Here is a 23802-nt window from a genome sequence, read left to right as displayed (position 1 = left end):
AAAAGGGGGGGGAATTATGTATAGATTTACAATATTCTATAACACTGCATGCAAATTCTAGAACACCCCTGACCCACCAATACCCCTCCAATGGCCATGCCTCCTTTTCAGATCCTCGCAGAAAAATTTATGCATACATCTTTACAGAATCCTGACTGGGAGGATACGTGCATACATGTAAATTGTTGCCAATTAGCACCAATACTTGATTACTAGTGCCCAATTACTGGCACTAATGGGCCTGTTATTCAATAAAATTATGTACCCAAATTTCCATGTAGAGTTTTGAGTACCATATGTAGAATTTGGGGGGTATATGAGGGGTGTTCAATAATCTCTCTGTGGACAGCAGTTTTCAAGTGATGAAGATGTCAAGGAAACTGTGATGTCCTGGTTTGAAGGTCAAACAGAAGAATTATTTTCAAAGGGGTTAAAGTTATTGCAGGAAAGGTGGATGAAGTGTATGGAGCTATCAGGGGACTATATTGAAAAATAATTTTTAAAAATCTCTTTTCTTTCCTACTGAGGAGGATATGAACATCCCTCGAATATATTTTTCCCCATTCATGTATATTCTCTTTGGAATGTGAGGAATACACATGTAGATTTAGTTCCATCGAAACCACTCCATCTTTCAATTTCTGTGTAGTGTAGATCTCCACATGAAAACATACATGTTTCTCATAAAAAGGCCTGAATATCTTCAAATGACAAGTCATCCTTCCCGTAGAGTAGACTTAGAAAAGGCTAATCACAGGTCAGATAAGGGCATTGGACTATTCCAGGCCTTCTTTTTTGACTGTTTCAGATGTTAATTTTCTAGAAGAGCAGCTGAGCTCTAAAGTTTCCATCTCTGTGCGCCACTTAACCTTTAGGATAGGACTGGAAAATAATACCTCTTTTGCCAGTTTCTTTCCTTGTTCATACAGGATGGGTTTCTCTTTCATATGAAGCAAACGAGCTAAGGTTTTGGGATCATCACGAAGATCAATCTAGAAATACATATATAGACGTTAATATTTTCTACAACAGAATTAAACCACTTTATTAAAAATGGATTCTACGTTTCAAACTGAGATTAGAACGCTATATACTATGGGATTAATTCAATAAAGGTTGCCCAACGTTTGGGCCCTGATTCTATAAATGGTGCCTAAAATATAGGTGCTGAGTAGTGTGCTGCTTAAGTGTGATTCTCTAAAAGCAAGGCGCACTTTATAGATTCACGTTTAGAAGCGTCTATAATGGGCTTAGGCATTAATAGGTGTCCTAACCTTAGATGTACCCTATTTATGGCTGGGTTTTCTTGGCCTAAATGAGGATGCCTAAGTCCAAAACAGGGGCCTACATGAAAAACATACCCATGATCCACTCCCTAATCATGCCTACTTTCTGGTGGGTGCCCACAAATATAAAACCAGAAAGCAAATCTAAGCAGTTTACATTAACCCTCCCCCACACACACAAAAAACAAATTAAATAGGGTAAGAACAGAAAGAAGACAAAACATAAACGAAAACAATTGCGAACAGGGGAAAGAAGGAATCAGGGATTACAATAAAAATAAAAAGGTTGGTCTGGTCAAGGAAAAAATTCAAGCTTGAGCTCCAAAGAAAATAGTAACTTCCTTCCCAACCTATAGGAACAGCATTACTTCTTTGATTGTTTTCTTTATGTTTTCTAACAATTAATTCTTGGACCCAATGAGGACTTGAGCTAATTTTACCATAATAGTTTCTTTTGTAAACTGCTTAACGTTGTTAAGTGTGGACTTATATGATTGTAATATGTTGTGGTTAAATTTGCTTTCTGTACAAGTTTACTTGATATAATATTGAAATCAATAAAAATACTTAAATATAAAAAAAAATGATCATAAAAAGGTTGGGGAAAGGGATGAGCAATGTGGTAAGAGAGAGAACAAAGAATTTAAATCTGCCCACACAGAAAAAAAAAAAAAAAGTAGCCATCGGGAGGAAGTAAGTTAAGAGCTAAAGGCCAAAGAGAAGCCTTTAATTGCACCTTGTAGGTTACAAAAGATTTCTCTGAATGAAACATAGAAACATAGAAATAGATGGCAGATAAGGGCCCACGGCCCATCTAGTCTGCCCACCTTAATGTCCCTCCCCTACAGGTAAAGAGGCAAAGAATTCCAGAGAGTAGGAGCCATAACACAGAATGAAGAATTCCTATGGAAATTCAGAAAAAGTTGTCTAAATGAGGGAATGACTAATAACTGCTGTTGTGAGGAGCATAAGGTTCTTTGAGGCACAATCTTTAAAACTGTTTCCTAAATTAGTACACAGGTTCTAAATAAAGTATTATTCTAGTGTTACTGGTGCCTTTGCTGAGAGAGCAGGGAAAACACATCTCAATTTCTGAGGACCCTGGAGTGCGGAGGTCAACTTTCTACACACTGCCGACTATCGCAGAGAGGAGTAAAACAACGGTTCCCCAATCCGATATTTCAGACCTTAATTTCAGGTCTTGTTTCCTGGGCAACCAAATTATTCTCACTTGACCCGCTTATTATAGCAATTAGCACAAACATCCCCCCATGAATATTCATTGTGGCTTTTCTGAAACCCAGACCTGATGCGAGCCCGTAAAGACCAAATTTGATAGCCTTCGGAAGATCAGGGGGAACAGCACGCTGCCTATGCTTTCAAACATACATAAACAAAAACCTTAATTAATACTGATGATGTCATCCGCCTTCTGTGACATCTTATAAATACCTTGAAAACACAGGAAAGTGTAGCTTCATACCTGTGTTCCTATGAGTACGTAGGGCACACGAGGCATGCAGGTTTTAAGTTCAGAGACCCATTCTTCTCGGACATTGTGGTAAGAGGCAGGGTTTACCACAGAAAAGCAGATCAAAAACACATCTGTGTTGGGGTAGGACAGAGGTCTGAGTTGATTGTAGTCTTCCTGTTGTAAATCAAAGAAGAATGTTATATTGCCATGTGCAAAGACAACATTTCCTTATGGAAGAGTTCTTTGGAATAGAGAGTTGCGCGGGGACAGAAATCCCACCCGTCCCCGCGAGGAATCCCCTCCATCCCCGCCCGTCTCTATAAACTTCAAAAATAGTTATTTCATTTAATTATGCTACTGAATTAAAGGCTTTGGTAGAAACCCATTTACAAATAAGCAAAGAGACTTTATTTGGAAATATTAATTGAGAAGAATACATACTTTGTAAACAGGTTTCTACCAGAGCCTCTAATGTTTATAAATTTTTATCAACACAACTAATATACTACTTTATCCTGAAGCAAAAAAAAAAAAAAGAAATAGAAATAGAATTGTTTTCCTACCTTTGTTGCCTGGTTTCTGCTTTCCTCATGTTCTCATTCAATTCCTTCCATCCACTATCTCTCTTCTCTCTGCATCTTCCATTTGTTCTGTTACTGTGCCTCTCCCTTTCTCCCCCCCCCTTCCAAATTGGTCTGGCACCCATCTTCTTCCCTCCGCTCCCCCCATAGTCTGGCATCTCTGTCTTCTTCTCTGCCGGTGTCTTCGCCCCACTCTCTCATCCCCATTTCCTTTCAGCTTCCTTCTCCCCCCCAACTTCCCCATGTCCTGTCAGCGTCCTTCTCCCCCCTCTGTCTTCCCCATGTCCTTTCTGCGTCCTTCTCCCCACCACCGTCTTCTTCATGTCCTTTCAGCGTCCTTCTCCCCCCCGTCTTCCCCATGTGCTTTCAGCTCCTTCTCCCCCCCTCTGTATTCCCCAGTGCTTTCAGCGTCCTTCTCTCCCCTCAGTTTTACCCATTTCCCTTAAGCGTCTTTTCCTCTCCACTCCACCTTTCCTCTCTTTCTCCCTCCCTGCTCCTTACCTTCGTGGCACTTCCCCGCCCGACCGACAACAGAACAGGCCTGGTCCGACAAACCTCCCTGCCCTGAATCCAGCTGCTGTAATAAGGTAATTTAGATTTGCGGCTACAGGGCAGGGAGTTTTGTCGGACCGGGCCTGTTGTCGGTCGATCGGTCGGTCGGGGGAAAGCACCACGAAAGTAAGGGTATCTGGCCGGCTCTGCACCCCCCCCTAAGGCTGCCCCGGGGCGGACCTCCCCCCCCCTTGGTACGCCACAGCCTTGAGTTTTTCCTACCTGCCCTGCTGTAGTACACAGCCGACCGGAAGTCTTCCCGATGTCAGCGCTGACATTGGAGGGAGGGAGGGCTTTGCTTAAGCCCTCCCTATGACGTCAGCACTAACTTCGTGGAAGACTTCCGGGTCGGCTGTGTGCTGCGGCAGGGCAGGCAGGGAAAGAAGACAAGCCTCGAGGTTCGAGTGAATCCAACCTGCAGGAACCCTGCGATCCTAGGGGGCGTCCCCATGGGATCCCCTTGACCCTAGGGGGCGTCCCCACGGGATCCCCGTGACCCAAAGGGGGAACCCGCAGGATCCCTGCTGGTCCCGTGGGATTCCTGTTGTCCCCGTTCAGCTCTCTACTTTGGAAGTCAATTTCACTACAGTAAGTACATTTCGGGGTACTACAGAAAATGTCATTAAAATATACAGTACAGTACTCCCCCCGAAATTCTTGGGGGTTTTGTTCCAGGAACTCCCGTGAATTTTTGAAAAACCGCAAATGCGGTTTTTCGCCTGTCAAAAGGAAGGGGAGGCAAGAGAGGGCGGCTGGAGTACAGGTGGGTGAAGAAAATCACTTGAGGTCTGCTCCGACAGCCTCTTCCTGTAGTAAAGTCGGGCTACACCAATCAGGAGCTGCTTTGACACGCAGCTCCTGATTGGTGTAGCCCGACTTTACTACAGGAAGAGGCGTCGGAGCAGACCAAGAATAAATGAGTCTGCGATTCGCGAACCGTGAATTCGCAGGGGAACACTGTATTGTATGTTATTACAGATTCCAAGTAAAACAACAGCATCAATAATAACAAAATAATAAAAACTGGTACGTGAATAGAGTCCTGGTAGTTTAAAGTGTTGCACAAGGAGAGAGCCTAAACATAAGCTTCTTTGTATTGTACACAGGGAGGGAATTGGATTTGATTCTGTGGTTACAATCAAGGCATTTTACATATTAATTATATACAAGCTTTAGTTTTGTACATATTAATTATATACAAGCTTTGGGGCAATGGAGAGGTAAGTGACTTGCCCAGATACACAAAGAGCTGCAGTGGGAATCGAACCCAGTTCCCCAGGTTCTGAGGCTGCTCCGCCACACCATCCTCTCCTCACCCACAGGCTGCTTCCTCATTAGGCCTCACGCCTTGCAGCTGGTCACACTGCTTTGACTTAAAGGCCCTGTGTGGTTTGTCCGTGTTTATTGTTTGTCTGTTGTATTACATTCTAGCTTCCAATCTCATCACTAGGCTATTCTTCCACTGGTGGAGTCTTTCGGTCCATGCAATTAATACAGGCCATGATCCCCAGCTGGATTCTGCATGGTGGAAGAAGGAGGAAGCAGAACCTGGCGCTCAGCATGTCAAGAAAACCTACAATTTATGGCATCACCAGGGAGACAGCGGAACTAGGTGAAGGTCACTCGTTGCCCAATATGCCCAGTGCTCCAGGAGGAATTAAATCTAAGTGACTAAGTATGATCTCTGATAACCTTTGATCCTGCAGATGCAGATAATACTGGTGAGTAAGGTTACTGACTTAAAAGCCGCTGAACCAATCTTGGCTTTTTAACCTTTTAATATCTAAACAAAACAACCACCAATCGTTGACACAGAAGTAAGAATGACGGAAAACCTGCAAACTCAGAACTGCTGGATTAGTGCAGACATTGCTTGACATGTTGAGCAGACAGAGCAGCCCTTTTCGGTTTAACAAGTTACAGAAATTCTTTTGTCTTCTATATAAGAACTTGTGATTAAGAACATTAGTGCACTTACCTGTTGACAGAAGCAGTAAAGTAGAGAATAGCATGGGGACAGAATTTGTCCCCATGAATAACCACGAGAAACCATCCCGTGTCGTACTTTACTGTCTATCTCAACCTCGGTCCTTCTACACCAGTGGTCTCAAACTCGCAGCCCGGGGGCCACATGAGGCCTGCCAGGTACTATTTTGAGGCCATCGATATGTTCATCATAATCACAAAAGTAAAATAAAACAGTTTCTTGATCATATGTCTATTTAGCTATAAATTACAATATTATTATTAAGACTTAGCCAAAAGGAAAGATTTATAAACTAGAAAGAGTTTTACCTCATGCAAAATTGTCATTTCTTTAATAAGCCATTAACTATTTTTTTCTGAGGCCCTCCAAGTACCTACAAATCCCTAATGTGGCCCTGCAAAGGGTTTGAGTTTAAGACCACTGTTCTACACCAACATTCTTCAATGCAAGGCATGAGGATCAGTGGCAGCTTTCAAAAATAAGAGAATGGTCTTACAGTTTTGGGGTGCAGCTGTTTATATTCATAAGGCCTACATTATAAGAACATAAGAAGTGCCATCTCCGGAACAGACCCTAGGTCCATCAAGTCTGGCGATCTGCACACATGGAGGCCCCGCCAGGTGTACCCTGGCATAGTTTTAGTCCCCATATCACTCTAAGCTTCTCATAAGGAGATGTACATCTAACTTACCCTTAAACCCTAGAACGGTGGATTCCGCAATTACCTCTTCTGGGAGAGCATTCCAGGTGTCCACCACTCATTGCAGGAAGCAGAACTTCCTGATATTTGTCCTGAACTTGTCCCCTCTTAGCTTCAGTCCATGTCCTCTTGTCAGTGTCACATTGGACATTGTAAATAATTTTTTATCCTGCTCTATTTTGTCGATTCCTTTCAGTATTTTGAAAGTCTCGATCATATCCCCTTGCAGTTTCATCTTCTCAAGGGAGAACAATCCCAGTCTCTTAAGTCGTTCCTCATATTCCAAGTTCTCCATGCCTTTTATTAGCTTCGTTGCTCGTCTCTGTACCCTGTCGAGTATTTCTAAATCCTTCTTTAGGTATGGAGACCAATGTTGGACGCAGTATTCCAAGTGTGGTCTGACCATTGCTCTATAAAGCGGCAGTATTACTTTCTCCGATCTACTCGTGATTCCCTTCTTTATCATGCCTAGCATTCTATTTGCGTTCCTCGCTGCTGCCGCGCATTGCACCGACGGCTTCAGGGTCCTATCGATTAATACGACAAGGTCCCTTTCCTGTTCGGTTTTTCCAAGAGTTGCACCTGACATACTATACTTGTGTTCCTTATTTTTTCTGCCTAAGTGCATCACTTTGCATTTTTCCACATTAAACTTCATCTGCCATTTATCTGCCCAATTCTCCAATCGGCTCAAGTCGTTCTGGAGTTCCTCACTGTCCTTCTGCAATTTGATTGCCCAGTATAGCTTTGTGTCATCTGCAAACTTGATGATCTCACTGGATGTTCCATCCTCCAGGTCAATTATGAAGATATTAAATAAGATGGGCCCAAGTACCGAGCCCTAGGGCACACCACTAGTCACAGTCTCCCAGTCTGAGAATTTCCCATTTATGCCCACTCTTTGCCTTCTGTTCTCCAGCCATTTGCCTATCTATCTTAGTATGTCTCCTTCTATTCCATGGCCTTGCAGTTTCCTGAGGAGTCTCACATGTGGAACCTTGTTGAACGCTTTCTGAAAATCCAAGTATATAATATCCACCGGTTCTCCATTATCAATTTGTCTGTTCCCTGTCTCAAAAAATTGAAGTAGATTCGTCAAATAATGACTTCCCTTTCCTGAATCCATGTTGGCTGGCTCTCATCAGGTCGTGTGTGTCTAGGTACCGGGTTATGCTATCCTTGATCAGCGCCTCAACCATCTTCCCAGGGACAGACGTGAGACTCACAGGTGTATAGTTGCCGGGTACTCCTCTTGATCCTTTTTTAAATATCGGCGTGACGTTCGCTATCATCCAGTTGTCCGGTATCTGTCCTGTTTTGTTTGACAGGTTGGTAATTTTTTGCAATAGTTCTCCAATTTCCACTTTTAGCTCTTTCAAGACTCTCGGATGAATTCCGTCCGGTCCAGGAGATTTGTCACTTTTGAGTTTGTCGAACTGGTGGTAAATCTGGTCCAAGTCCACTTCTACTGAGGTAAGGCTGTCCTCTGTTACTCCTTTGAACACTTTCACTGCTTCTGGAATTGTTGCAGTGTCTTCCTTTGAAAGAGAGACGCTCTCGCTTTCCAAGCTAACTTAGGCACATGAACCAAACCATTTTTGCATCAGAACCATCCTCTATTGATTCTTTTGTGCACTGCATCTAGGCCTTTGACATCTTCCAAGGATAGATTGTTTACATGAAAGGACTCTGCAGTCTTCATCTTCCTTCATTCTCAAATACAGAGCTGAGGTAATCTTGGTTGGAACTTTTGGTAGTGAACCATCCTGTACCAGTCTGATAAGTACCAACTGGTTTGCGGTGTATCCTCATTATCCAAGGTTTAAACTCAAGCAATGTTCATGTACACACCATGTGCAAGCCAGGCATTGTCCCCTGAATTCTATAAATGGTGCTTTGAGATGCACATGTAAATTTTGGAATGTGTAACTTAATTAAACAACGGGACAATTAGCTCTGATACAGGTACACCAATGATTTTCCGGCACCCCTGGTTCAAAAACCTTGCTGGATTAACTGTTTTGCTGAACCAACAGTACTCACCTTGACATCTCCCCTCTCATATCCACAAAAGGTTTCATTTAAACAGCTTTCAAGCCCAATAAAATGTCCTCTGTATAGTTCCTGTGCATCTCTGCAGTGTAAACAATATATGTGAGGGCAGCTACACTGAATGCCATCTGTGGGCCACCCAGGAAACAGGTCTGGTGGGTGCGGGAATTTGAAGTTCCCGCTCGTAAGAGATGGCTGAGGGGAGATATGATTGAAGTCTACAAAATCCTGAGGGGAGTAGAACGGGTATAAGTGGATCGATTTTTTTGCTCCGTCAAAAATTACAAAGACTAGGGGACACTCGATGAAGTTATAAGTAAATACTTTTAAAACCAATAGGAGGAAATTTTTTTTCACTCAGAGAATAGTTAAGCTCTGGAACGCATTGCCAGAGGATGTGGTAAGAGCGGATAGCGTAGCTGGTTTTAAGAAAGGTTTGGACAAGTTCCTGGAGGAAAAGTCCATAGTCTGTTATTGAGAAAGACACGGGGGAAGCCACTGCTTGCCCTGTATTGGTAGCATGGAATATTGCTACACACTGGGTTTTGGCCAAGTACTAGTGACCTGGATTGGCCACCGTGAGAACGGGCTACTGGGCTTGATGGACCATTGGTCTGACCCAGTAAGGCTATTCTTATGTTCTTAAAGGCGAGATTCTCAAAAATTTGTGTTAAAAACCAATGGGCTGCTGTTGCTGCCGTTATTGTAGCAATTTTTAAAAAATGAGTCATTCTTCAAAAAATGCTCATGCAAATGAGGTTGGAGGAGAGTAGCGAAGGTTCACTAAATTTGCATGTGCCCATTGCTGGTGATAGCGATGGGCACATGCGCAGAATAAATGCAAAAAAACAAACCAACAACAAATTGAGCTTCCAAAGTCAAGCAACCCCTCCCGCCCTTCCAGCAGCGGGAAGCATGCCCACTCCCTCCCGCTGCCAAGCAAAGCACCCCTGACAGAGGGGCTGTGCTGCGAAAAAAAATCCCTCCCCCTCCCCCTTACCTTACTTACGATGGTTGCTGGAGGAATGCCTACTCCCTCCAGCCAGGAGGCCCGCCTCTTCAAAATGGCAGGCCTTCCCCTCCCCGGTGCATCCCGACGATGATTGTGTGATGGTGGTAGGAGAGAGTGGGTATCTTTCCTGCCGAACTTCAATTTGGTTTAAAAAAAAAAATAAATTTTAATTTGTGTATGTGTTTTGGGGGTGGGTGTGTGTCTGATCTGTCAGATCTTACTTTCCTATCAGTGCCAGAGCCAATCAGCACTCAGGCACTGATCAGAAAGCAAGGCAACAACAGCTCTGACCTGTTGGAAAATTTTGGCCACAAATGTAATGTAATGTAATTTATTTCTTATATACCGCTACATCCGTTAGGTTCTAAGCGGTTTACAGAAAATATACATTAAGATTAGAAATAAGAAAGGCAGTGGCGTACCTAGGGGGGGGCGGGGGGGGGCGGGCCGCCCCGGGTACCAGCCCTAAGGGGGTGTTCCCGGCCTTGCCATTCAGTCCCCCGCCACCCCCGAAGGACCGCTCGCCCCCCTGGCCTCCCCGCACCACCTATGAACAGCCGCAGCAGGATCGCGAAGTCAGCGTCAGCATCCCTGCGCTGCTTCCTACGACGCGATCCCGCCCCTCCTCTGACGTCAGAGGAGGGGCGGGACCGTGGCGCAGGAAGCAGCAGGGATCGCTGACGCTGACTTCGCGATCCTGCTGCGGCTGTTCATAGGTGGTGCGGGGAGGCCAGGGGGGCGAGCGGTCCTTCGGGGGTGGCGGGGGACTGAACGGCAAGGCCGGGAACACCCCCTTAGGGCTGGTACCCGACGCTGACTTCGCGATCCTGCTGCGGCTGTTCATAGGTGGTGCGGGGAGGCCAGGGGGGCGAGCGGTCCTTCGGGGTGGGTCGGGGCATCAGGCCTTCAGGGTGGGGCGGGCGGGCAGGCAAGCAGGCTTTCAAGGGGGAGGGGGTGACAGGCAGGCAGGCAGGCCTTCAAGGGGGGACAGGCCTTCGGGGGGGGGGTGCAGACATTCAAGGGGTGCAGGCCTTCAAGGGGGGCAGGCAGGCCTTCAGGGGGGTGCAGACCTTCGGGGGGGGGTGTAGGCCTTTGGGGGGGTGCAGACCTTCAAGGGGGTGCAGGCCTTCAAGGGGGGAAAGGCAGGCAGGCCTTCAAGGGGGGGACAGGCCTACAAGGGGGGGGGACAGGCCTACAAGGGGGGGGACAGGCCTACAAGGGGGGGGACAGGCCTTCAAGGGGGGGTGCAGGCCTTCAAGGGGGGGTGCAGGCCTTCAAGGGGGGTGCAGGCCTTCAAGGGGGAGACAGGCCTTCAAGGGGGGGAAAGGCAGGCAGGCAGGCCTTAAAGGGGGGACAGGCCTACAAGGGGGTGGGACAGGCCTTCAAGGGGGGGACAGGCCTTCGGGGGGGTGCAGACCTTCAAGGGAGTGCAGGCCTTCGGGGGGGGGGGTGCAGTCCTTCAGGGGTGGGGTTTAGGCCTTCAGAGGGGGACAGACCTTCGGGTGGGAGGTAAAGTCCTTCGGGGGGTGCAGGTCTTCAGGGGTGGGGTGTAGCCCTTCGGAGGGGGGACAGACCTTCGGGGGGGGGGGGTCCTGGTGTAAAAGTACACAGAGGGAGAGAGGGAAGGGGGGGTTCAAAGATACATGCATATGCCAGACTTTGGGGGTTAGAAATAATGGGTCTAAAAACAGAGGAGTGGGAGAGAGATGGTGCATAATGGGATTTAGGGAGGGAAGGAACAGAAAGGGAGAGAACTTGGAAACAGGGGATGGTGTGGAGGGGGGATAGAGATACTGGATAGGAGGATAGTTGGGAACAGAAAGGGAGAGATAAAATTCGGATCTTAGGCGTCATCCTTGATGAAAACTTAACATATCATGACCACATCAGTAATGTGGTAAAAGCCTCTTTTTACAGACTACGTCAAATCCGTTCTATTTCAAAATTTCTCTGTGCAAAATCTTTAAATACATTAATTCATTCATTAATTATTGCAAAAATTGATTATTGTAATGCTTTATTCAAAGGAATGGCCCAAAAAGAAGTCAGAAGATTACAGATCATACAAAATACTTCAATTAAATTAATTACTGGGGCCAAAAAATTTGACCATGTAACCCCATTATTACAAAAAGCACATTGGCTACCAGTGGGACATCGAATTTTATACAAGTTATCTTTACTCACCTTTAAATCTTTATCATCCAAAACTCCATCATTCATTTATAAAGTTCTAATTCCATACACTTCTCAAAAAACCTTACGATCCAATCAGCAACTTTTATTAGTTGTTCCCTCTCTCAAAATCATAAATACCAGAAGACAGTATATTTTCTCAGTTACAGCACCACAAACATGGAATTCTCTCCCACTTTATTTAAGGGAGGAGAAAAACCTCGACAAATTTAAAAGCCAACTTAAAAGTTTTCTTTTTATAGACGCTTTTAATCCTTAATTGAATTGCTATTTACTCTGTACAACTCCCTTTTACTTCAGTCAGCTACATACTTATTTTGTTTTCCCATCCATTCTGTGTATTTACCCTTATTTACCCCTTCTTTCCTATTATAAATTGTATTTCTTCCCCCTCTTTCCCAATGTTTCCTGTCCAGATTTGTCTGGTTTGTTTTAAATTGATTTTAATATTTTATTATATTATTGTTAATTTTTATTATGTATTTTCTGTAAATGTAAATCGCTTAGTAGTTACGATAGGCGATTAATCAAATATTGAATAAACCTTGAAACCTTGAGAGATGGTGGATCCTGGGGTGGTGGGGAGTTGAGAAAAGGTGAATCTGTGGATGGAGACAAAAAAAAGGAAAGATGCCAGATCTCCGGGAGAGGGAAGGGAAACGGAAGGGGAGAACAGAGATGGCAGACGGATGGTTAGCACGGAGAAAGGAGACCCTGGCAAGCAAGACAACAAGAGCCTGGGACCAACAAGATTTGAATATTGATCAGAGAACAAAAGGTAGAAAAAATAATTTTATTTTCTGTTTTGTGATTACAATATGTTAGATTTGAAAAGTGTACATGAGACAGCTTGAAATGGGAACTTTTCTATTTTTGTGAATGGCAAGGCTGAGTTCAGTTAAAATATATGCTTTATAAGAAAATATAATAATGTGTTTTATAAAGTTTATAAGCATTGCTGGCATACTCGGTGAGGTGTTCCTAGTGTTGGTGGTGGTGGTAGCATGTCAGTGTGTTGAGAGGAAGAGGTAGTCTGGGAAATTCTGCTGAGCAAACTCTGGGCCCATTTCCACCCCCAGTTAGTCCACTCCACTCAACTGGTTCACACACTGAGTGGGTCTTTGGGTGTTATTTCTGGGTAGTTGTTTTAGAATCTCTTCCAGTGGTTTGTCAGTATCTCCTTCTGGTCCAAGGAAGGAAAATTTGTCAACCTTAGCATTGACCTTCAGAATATGTTTGTAACAGCGCTGCTTGTGTGGCATTAGGCTATGTAGTGATCGAAAGAAAAAAACAGACCTTTGCACATTTTTGCACTATATGGTGGGTGTATGAGGAGATTCATTTCCTGCACAGTTAAGTCCATTTTTTCTACTGAATAATAGTATAGGTACAATGAAAGTAAATAGCAAAAATGTTTGAGTAGATAATTAAGGAAATCTTTTTCATATTGCTTGCTTATGGACTGGGAAAAAAGACTGTTCAAGCAAATGTCTCCAGAACTGCTTTAATGGAAAAATGTGATTTTTTTTTTTTTTAAGTACTTTGTGAAATTTATTGTTGTTGTGAAATTTATTGTTATACTTTGTTTAAACTTAAAAAGCGGTGTCATTAACAGTGAATCTAATCGAAAAATCGATTCAACAGGGTGAATCGGATCGAATGAAATATTTTTCTCTGAATCGGGCAGCACTATTGGCTACCATGAGAATGGGCTACTGGGCATGATGGACCATTGGTGTGACCCAGTTAGGCTATTCTTATGTTATGTTCTCATCTGTAGGGGCCTTTGTTTTCACTTCTTATTTTAATGTATTTTTTTCCTGGGAACTTATCAGTGTTTTTTTTATAATGGGAACAAAAATGGAAGAGAATTAATGTGTGTGGAATGGGGGGGGGTAACTAATTTCTTCAGCTAAATAATTCAATCCACTTCAAACAGACATAGGAGAACTCACGCACCATTCACACACCCTCCAACCAAAAACGTCAAAAGAAAAAAACTGTTCGACAACCTCCTAGCCATTCGAGCTGCAACACTTGACCCCCAACTCTACAACCTATTGACCTCGACCACAAACTACAAAACCTTAAAAAAGAAATAAAAACCCTTCTATTAAAAAAACACATAAAACCAAACTAACATAATCAGAACTGTCCCAAGCATCACCTGCAACTACTCCATATGTACTTCTGATGTCATGACAATTCAGACATAATTTATGTTATGTTATGTTTGGAATAATGGTTACATAAATGAGGTTCAATAAAAGAAAATTTTCTGTGGGAGCATTTGTTGGAACTTCTGTTATCCTGATTTCTTCTATCTGTGGGCTTTCTTTAGCTAACCTACTTATCTGGGGCTTTCCACTTCTGCAGCTGCCCTTTTCACGGTCCACTTTGCGCTTGCACTCTCTGGGGCGGGGGGGTTGGGTCTGGGCTTGGTGGGGTAGGTGTGTCTGGTAGTTTTGTCTGGGTGGTGGCTGGGTGTTTCTTGGGTGCTTGTTGTGCGGATTGGTGTGTCTGGTGAGCGGTCTGGGTGTTGTTGCTTGTGGGGGTTTTTTTCATTATAAAATATGGCTGAGGGTCTAGTCCGGCTTATTATTCTTGTGGGTTCTGGGGTGGGATTTGTTTGCTTGCCCCAAGTTTTGGCCTTTTGTTGTGTATTGCTATGCCTCTCATTGGCAATTTTCTCTTGGGAGAGGCTTGTTCATGCTTGTTGTTGCTGTTACTCTCATTCTGTGTTCTTTTTGATAATGTATAAGTTTCTGTACAGACCATGGTTGCTTGTCTGGACCTTTTGCCATTCTCAATAAAAATACTTTGGAAAAAAAAAAAAAGAAAATTTTCACTGCCTGTTTCTATTCTGACCATTTATTCCATTTCATGGTTATTGCAAAAAAAAAAAAAAAAAAAAAAATTTTACATGAGGGGGGGGGGGGTGTCAAAAAATGATGGGCCCCGGGTGCCACATACCCTAGGTACGCCACTGAAGAAAGGTACTTGGAAAATTCCCTTACTGTCCCGAAGGCTCACAATCATGTGGCACAACAAGGTTAGAGAATCACTCAGAGTGATCATTACACTAATAAGAGTTCACAAAGAATACATCTGTTTGCATACCCTTCTATAAAATCCTGTCATTACAAGAGGTCCCTCGAGAGAATATTCTCATTTCAGGAGGCCAAAATTGTGTTAGAAGCCACCTCTTATCTTGATTTTAGAAAACAGATAAAGACACAACTATCTTTTAATACAATACAATCTCCAACCTATTGATAACTAACCCAGACTACAAGACTATACTCTTCAAGAAATCCCTTAATAAAGCTTAATACCATGAATACCCCTTCTTACCTTCCCTTCCCCAACCCCTGATCCCTCTTATTCCTCACTTGGAAACGATCTCTGATCTAACTTTGTAACCCTTCTTCCATAACTCTTTGTAATCCGCTTTGAACCGAAAGGTAATGGCGGAATAGAAATCTGTAATGTAATGTACTTTTCTATTCTATTTTAAATTGTTTGTATTTTCTCCATATTGTATGCATTTAACTTAGCCAAATCTTTCAGATGTATTTTAATTCGATGTATTCATTTGCATTGCATGTATTAAGCTTGACTGTTGTGAACCGCCTAGAACTCTTGGGTATGGCGGTATATAAAAATACATTATTATTATTATTATTACATTTGCATGGCAGTATCAGAGACTGCTAGAAAACTCGGAAAAGACCTCGGCATGCCATTTTGATAATCTACCGTTTAAATGCATTCACACTAAGGTTTAGCAAGCACATTACAGGCAGATTTTAGTTTTGAGAATCTGCCCGTTAGTCAGTCACCAGAAGGCTGATGCTCGGAACTCCCGCACTATAACTAAAGGGTCCACACCCTGTTCCATAAACGAAAGACTTGTGGAGAGTTGGTGTCCAAGATGAGGGCTTTATTATAACAGATAATCCACATAAAAATGTCTAGGGCCTAAAGCACTGGAAACATGTCGACCCAACACAGTCCATGTTTTGACACTATTGTCTTCCTCAGGGGTCCCTATAGGTCCTATAAAGCAGACTTGTGGATTAAATAGTAAAAGCGATAACCCTATGCTGCCAGAAGAGTGTTTACAGATTTTCTTTTGCAAGAGGTGATCAACAATTCAAATTATCTCTTCCTTCCAAAAAAAGGGATTAAGGGAGTGGAGGAGCTGCCATACAGTGAAAGATTAGAGAAACTGGGCTTCTTCTCCCTCGAACAGAGGAGATTGAGAAGGGAACATAATCGAAACATTCAAGGTACTGAAGGGGATAGACTTAGTAGATAAGGACAGGTTGTTCACCCTCTCCAAGGTAGGGAGAACGAGAGGGCACTCTCTAAAGTTAAAAGGGGAGAGATTCCATACAAACGTAAGGAAGTTCTTCTTAACCCAGAGAGTGCTAGAAAACTGGAACACTCTTCCGGAGTTTGTCATAAGGGAAAATACCCTCCAGGGATTCAAGACAAAGTTAGACAAGTTCCTACTGAACAAGGACGTATGCTGGTAGAGCCAGTCACATTTAGGGAGCTGGTCTTTGACCAAAAGGGCCGTTGCGTGAGCAGACTGCTGGGCGCGATGGACCACTGGTCTAACCCAGCAGCGGCATCTCATATGTTCTAAGTTTTTCAGTCACTCTTTGATTTTTAAGCTATCTCAACTGTGGAATGACCTTCCACTTCTTTTAAGGAATTCCGGCTCATGTCAACCTTTTCGCAAATCCTTAAAAACTACTTTATTTGCTAAACACTTTGAAAATGAACTTTATCAAACTTAGCGCTCCTTTTACAAAGGCGCACTAGGACCTTAACGCGTGGAATAGTGCGCGCTAAAAAGCCACATGCGCCAGCCACTACCACCTCCTTATGAGCAGATGGAAGATCTTTGGCTAGTGCGCACTATAGCGCGTGCTAATCCGGTGCGTGCGGTAAAACCCGTAGCGCACCTTTGTTTTATTCTTTTCTGGTTTTTTATCCGATAACTTAACTATTGTAAACCGAGTCGAGCTTTCCTGGAATGATGACTCGGTATATAAAATCAAGCATTAGATTGGATTAGATTAGATTAGAAGAGTGCAGAAAACTAGCTAGCCAATGCTCAAAGGAAACGGTTTTTAAATTTTATGGAAACTGTAATAGGGAAAGATAGGGGGGAACATTATTTTTTGTTTTTTGTTAATGATTTTATGTTTGTTATTAATTTTATGTATGTTTTTGTGATCCATCTAGAATGGTAGATAGTGCGGAACAGAGATTTTAAAACTAAAATAAATAAGTAAACAAGCAAACATGCTTGGTGTATGCGCAGAAAGGTTTCATGGTAAGTGCAGCTCTTGTGTGCATATACCAGACAAATTTGAAAGTAAAGCACACATTAGTGTCGCTATTTTTTTGCCGTGCCGGCTCAGCTGATCGAACCACTTCTCTTCTCCCCTGCTGGCTCAGCTGATCACGACTCCAATGCCACTCAGCTGATCAAGGGCAGTTTGGAGGTTAAAAAAACCCCTATAAAATGGGTGAAACTATTACGCATGTATTGTGTGCATGTGTGTCCTGCACATAGGCCTGGGACATACACTCACACAACATACACACAAAAACTACCAGCAGGTCCAGACCTGCCAGAAAAATTTCCCTGTAAAAGAGGGGCATTCCCTTTCATAAGAACATAAGAATTGCCATATTGGGACAGATCAAAGGTCCATCAAGCCCAGTATCCTGTTTCCAACAGTGGCCAAACTAGGTCCCAAGCACCCAGCTAGATCTCAAGTAGCAAAACAGATTCTATGCTGCTTATCCTAGGAATAAGCAGTGGATTTCCCCAAGCCCTCTCAATAATGACCTATGGACTTCTCTTTTAGGAAATTAGCCAAACCTTTTTTAAACCTCGCTAAGCTAACTGATTTCACCACATTCTCCAGCAACAAATTCCAGAATTTAATTATACGTTATGGGGCTCATAATTGAAAGAGAAAAACGTACAAAAACCGGCCTAAGTCGGCACTTGGATGAATATTTCCCAAATACGTCCAAGTGCTGATACTAAAAACGGGATTTGGACGTATTTCTAAATGACCTAGGCCTTCATAGTGCCACTGAACGACCAAAGCTAAACGGGGCGTTTCAAGAGGAGTGTCGAGGGCGGGAGTTGGGCGGGATGTGGGTCGGCTTAGACTTAGTCGTACAGCATGTATAACCGAAAGTTATACAGCCCACGATTGACGGAACTTGGATGTTGTGACTTAGACCATCTAAAACATGGTCTAAGTCACAAAAGCCCACCTAAACTCACCAGATAAGCATTAAAAACACATAATACAGACCCCCACACACTACCCAGTGATCCCCGACCCCCCAACCCCATAAAAATATTAATCATACATTTAAAATTCAGGCTCCAGACCATCATCACCTGGCAGCCTGGCATAGGAAAGCCTAGTCGTCCAGCACAGAGGCAGCTTAAGCCATCTTGGGGGTGGGTTAGGGACTCATGGAAAGGAGGACCCATGTTCATAAGCCCCTGTAATCACTGCATTGATACTTAAACAGGTGCACTCCCCTATACACCCCCAAAACCCTTTTCTACTGCCATATAAGTGGCTCCTGCATCCATAAGGGCTATTGGGTTGATAGATAAGTGGGTCTAGGGCAGTGATGGCTAACCTTTTTGAGCCCGAGTGCCCAAACTGCTGCACAAAACCAAAGAATTTCCTCAAAGTGCCAGCACGTCAATTAAACCTTAATAACAAGATTTTAGTATCTAAAAACTCTTTATAAAGTTGCCTGAACTATGTAACATCATTTTTAAAGGTTGGAATCTTTGTATTGTCAGAGAATCAATTTGATTCACAATCCTTTGGTTTTCATTTCAATTTATTGGCAATTTATAATGTTTTAATGATTTCATTCAATTTAATGAATTTAGGAAGAATTTGATTCAGTTACACAATATATTTTAAATGTATTATTCACATAACATGTCAAATGTATCTTGAGTAAAAAAAAAGATAAACTTCTTAAAACTGTTAACTGTGTCAAGACTCGGTGTGCATTCCCAAAGAGTCTATACATGTTTTTTTGTAAAATTTACAATCAAATTAGAAAATAGTTAAATCATTACATTTCTAATAATATGATGTAAAGAAAACAAAAGAGCTTTCAATTAAACCAAGTTTCCAAGTTTATTCCAAGTTTCCAAGTTTATTAGGTATTTTTGATTTATCGCCTATTCAAAATTCAAGGCGATGTACAAATAAAATAATTGGTAACACACTTACAATTATTAAATTAAACAAACAATTATCTAAAATACAAATAGCACATATTACATTACATTTAAAGGTAATTTAAATAGGTTAGAGTGAAACATAAGGAAAAATTATTTAATGGTTACATTCAATAATACAAATTATTAATTCGAATTTAAAATATTTAATTAAATTCAGGGGAAAAAACGATAGGAAGGGGGACAAAGACAATTGACCTTTTAAGTTAAGGATGCGGAAAGAAAAAAGAGAAGAATTAGTTATTAAAGGCGTCAATATATAGGAAACTTTTAAGTTCTGACTTAAATTTTGTTAAATTTTTTTCCTGTCTTAGGTACAGTGGAAGATTGTTCCAAGATTGAGGGGCTGTTATGGAAAAGATAGTGTTACGCCTTGTGTTAATAACCAACCGTTTTTATTGGAAATTCCAGATTGGAATACAACAGGGCCATGTAAAGTCCCTTTTTTAAATAACATCTTTAAATAATATTTAAATAACTTAGAAAGTGTCTTAACTGCAAACTGAAAACACTGCTTCTGGAGGTGGTTTGGGGGGCTCACCATGACCTATAAGGGAGCTGTAGTGAGGAGAAGACATGGTACTCTTTTTGAAGTTCACAGGAATGCCCTGTAAGGTACCCCACTATTTAGATGGCATGTCTGAGTGTTCAGTCCATCACTTTGCAGACCTCCCACGTCCAACAGGGCTTGTTCTAATCTAGGTGGTTTGGACTTGGACGAAAAGTTAGATGAAAATGTGGTATAAAGATGGACGATTTAGCGACTTAGATGATCAGATCTGCAGGACATATAATTAGACGATTTTCGAAAGTAAAAAAATTTTGGACGTATTTTTTGAAAATGTGTCCTAGGCTGTTTTTTTACTTTGGACGACTTGCGAATTGGACGTAAAGGGACTTAGACGTCCCTTTCGATTATGCCCCTCCATGTGAAATATTTTCTCTAGTTTATTTTAAATCTACTACTTGTGCATCACAAGGAGAGTTCATTTAAATTCTATTGAGCTCCTTGTAATGAATTTACATAGGGTTCTCTGTGGCTGCTACCAAGGGTCAGTAGAAGCCCCCAAGAACCTTTTTGAGCATTGGAGGCTGAGATTCCATGCTACGTAAGACTGGTTTAACAAGTCTTACCAGCATGGAAAGCTTTTGAGCATCAAGGCTTGAGTCCATTCATAACAGTTTCATTGCCTTATGAACTCCAGAAGGAAGCTCTCTTTTAGCACAATGCAAATATTGCAATGAGTACTGGCAGTAAGTCTGAGGGACTGGGATAGTCTTCAACACACTCTGGTATAGGAGCAATATTCATCCTTGTCATGGAATGCAGAGAACGAACTCCTTTAGAGACATTAACAACAGTGTACATAACTTGCCATTGTAAATATGCCACCTACATGGCAACTCTATAGAAACAAAAATTGGCAAGACTGAAATGTTACACAGGTGTGCCATAGTGTTATATATAGCTGTACTGAGAAAAAGAGAACATTAGAAGGAGCTTTGTTTTGGATGCCGAAAGTTCACTCTTCGGTGACTGACTCTTGGATTTATCAAGAAGTGACTGCGGGAGACCATGGTTCTAACAGAGTGCAGATGAATTAATGAGAAAATTACTCCTAATTTTAATTAAAATGTGCACCTCTGGCTGCACCTTCAAAAAGATTTAAAAAGGATGGAGTCAGTCCAGAGGAACGCTACTAAAATAGTTTGTGGTCTTCATCACAAGGCGTATGGGGACAGACTTAAAGATCTCAAAATGTATACTTTAGAGGAAAGGTGGGAGAGGGGTGATATGATAGAGACGTTTAAATACCTACGTGGCTTAAATGCGCAAAAGTCGAGTTTCTTTCATTTGAAAGGAAGCACTGAAATGAGAGGGCATAGGATGAAGTTAAGAGGTGATAAGCTCTGGAGCAATCTGAGAAATTACTTTTTTAAAGAAAGGGTGGTAGATGGGTGGGACAGTCTCCCAGAAGAGGTAGTGGAGACAGAGACTATGTCTGAATTCAAGAGGGCCTGGGATAGGCATGTGGAATCTCTTAAAGAGAAGAAGAGATAATGGTTACTGCGGATGGGCAGACTGGATGGTCCATTTGCGTTTCTATAACAATAATGCTCGATGATCTCACAATGCAGGTGTAAAGAGCCATGAGCTAATAGGGAGAGGAGGAAATAGTGGATGTTGTGGATGGGCAGATTGGATGGGCCATTTGGCCTTTATCTGCCATCATGTTTCTATGTAACTTCATAAAGCCAACTTTTTCAATCAGCTAGATGGATGTGATATTTTATTTATACTGTAATATGAGCTTTTTCTTTGGCCAGAATTCCTCAAATCTTTCTCATGGCCAGAAGATGGCAGCAGATCCATTTAGATGCAAGAAACTTGAACAGCGACATGCTAAGTCTGATAACCTGTGTACACACTCAAGATTTTATGACAGTGGTATAAGTAGGAGGACAGATTGAGACATCTGGGTTTTACTTTCATTTCTTTCAAAGCTAGGGCATCCTGACAGGTTGCAATAATGGCAGAACATAAGAGTTGCCACACTGGGACAGACCACAGGGCCACCCAGCCCAGTAGCCTATTTCAAACAGTGACCAGCCGAGGTCACAAGTACCTGGCAATATCCCAAGGAGTAAAACAGATTTTATGCAGCTTATCCTAGGAATGAGTGGATTTCCCCAAGTTCATCTTAATAATAGCTTATGGACTTTTCTTTTAGGAAGTTATCCAAACCTTTTTTAAACCCTGCTAAGCTAACTGCTTTCACCACATTCTCTAGCAACAAATTCTAGAATTTAATTACATGTTGAGTGGGGAAATATTTTCTCTGATTTGTTTTAAATCTACTACTTAGTAGCTTCATTGCATGCCCCCTAGTCCTAGTATTTTTGGAAAGAGTAAATAAAGAATTCACATCTACCCGTTCATTCCATTCAGCATTTTATAGACCTCTAGCATATCTTCTCTTCTTCAGGCTGAAGAGCACTAGCTGCTTTAGTCTTTCCTCTTAGGGAAGCTGTCTCATCCCTTTTATCATTATAGTCACCCTTCTCTGTACCTTTTCTAATTCTGCTAAATCCTTTTCGAGATATCCCTAATTGCATACCAGAATTGTATACAGTATTCAAGGTGTGGTCATAGTCCAGGTGCTTTTTATAGAACAGATAGCATTGAAAGGTATGGAAATTATCCTTGTCAGCTACTAGGAAGGTTACAAATATGAACAAGAAACATTCTTTGGAATATCTACATACAAATGCTAGAAGCCTAAGAAATAAGATGGAAGAATTAGAACAAGTAGCTTACATGCGTACATTCTGGTTCAGCAGGAACTTGTCTAACTTTGTCTTGAATCCCTGGAGGGTGTTTTCCCCTATAACAGTCTCCGGAAGAATGTTCCAGATTTCTACCACTCTCTGGGTGAAGAAGACCTTCCTTACATTTGTATGGAATCTATCCCCTTTTAACTTTAGAGAGTGCCCTCTCGTTCTCTCTACCTTGGAGAGGGTGAACAACCTGTCTTTATAGGTCAGTAAGAGAAGTTTGAACTGTATGCGGAAGCGGACAGAGAGCCAATGAAGCGACCCAAGAAGAGGGGCAACATAAGCATATTAACTCTGGCGTAGTACAAGGCACGCAGCAGAATTCTGAACAGATTGAAGGAGGAGAGATGGGTTAGCGGGAGACCCACGAGAAACACGTTGCAGTAATCCAGGAGAGAGATAACGAGGGCATGGATATTGGTTTTAGTGGCGTGCTCAGAAAGAAATCTCCAGATTTTAGCAACGTTGAAGCATCAAGTTTTGGCGGTCTGTTGGATATACAAAGAGAAGGACAGAGTCAAGTCAAAGATGACCCCGCGGTTGCAAGCCGACGAGACAGAGAGTTTGAGAATGTAATAAGTAATAGAGAATGTAGGGGGAGGAGATGCTGAAGAAGATATCTGGTAGTTTCTAGAGGAGATAAAGAGTAGATGAGGTTGCTTTGGGGAATCGGGAAGGTATTGGGAAGTAGGAAGGAGCTAACGGTATTAAGTCGTTTGCAGGAATTTCTTGAAAAGTAGAGTCTATATTTCTTTTGTGAATGTTTTGTAGTCTGGGGTACGGTAAAGTGCATACTTGGCTAGAAGGATTTCTAATAAGTTCAATTTTTTATTGAAATTGATAGTGCATTTACAGATATACATAGAAGAACATTCTGTACAACAAGTTATACAGTATAAAAAACATAAGAACATAAGAAGTTGCCTCTGCTGAGTCAGACCAGAGGTCCATCGCGCCCAGCAGTCCGCACCCGCGGTAGCCCATCAGGCCCATGACCTGTACGGTGATCATTGTCTGAACCCTTAAATCCCCTTGGTCTCTATCTAAACTCTCTCTATATCCCATCTCTACCTCTATCTGTATCCCTCAATCCCCCTATCTTTCAGGAATTTATCTAATCCTTCTTTAAAACCCTGGAGTGTACTCTGTCCTATCACAGCCTCCGGCAGTGTGTTCCATGTGTCCACTACCCTCTGAGTGAAAAAGAACTTCCTAGCATTGGTTCTAAACCTGTCCCCTTTCAGCTTCTCCGAGTGCCCCCTTGTACTTGTGGGCCCCATTAGTCTGAAGAATCTATCTCTGTCTACCTTC

The 23802-nt window shown here is 42.4% G+C and overlaps 1 protein-coding gene across 1 annotated transcript in view; it reads right to left on the bottom strand.

Annotated features, from left to right (window-relative positions):
• Window positions 1-23802, bottom strand: part of RHOJ (ras homolog family member J) — a 166198-nt gene that overhangs the window by 7709 nt on the left and 134687 nt on the right. The window contains exons 3-4 of the mRNA XM_033952349.1: window positions 2770-2934; window positions 897-992 (exon numbers count right to left, since the gene is read on the bottom strand). Coding sequence (XP_033808240.1) covers window positions 897-992; window positions 2770-2934 — 261 coding nt within the window. The remainder of the gene's footprint in view (window positions 1-896; window positions 993-2769; window positions 2935-23802) is intronic.

Source organism: Geotrypetes seraphini, chromosome 7 (genome assembly GCF_902459505.1).
Source record: "Geotrypetes seraphini chromosome 7, aGeoSer1.1, whole genome shotgun sequence".
In the NCBI taxonomy this organism is placed as follows: domain Eukaryota; kingdom Metazoa; phylum Chordata; class Amphibia; order Gymnophiona; family Dermophiidae; genus Geotrypetes; species Geotrypetes seraphini.
The sequence above is the reverse complement of the archived record's forward strand: the minus strand, read 5'-3'. Positions and strand labels throughout refer to the sequence as shown.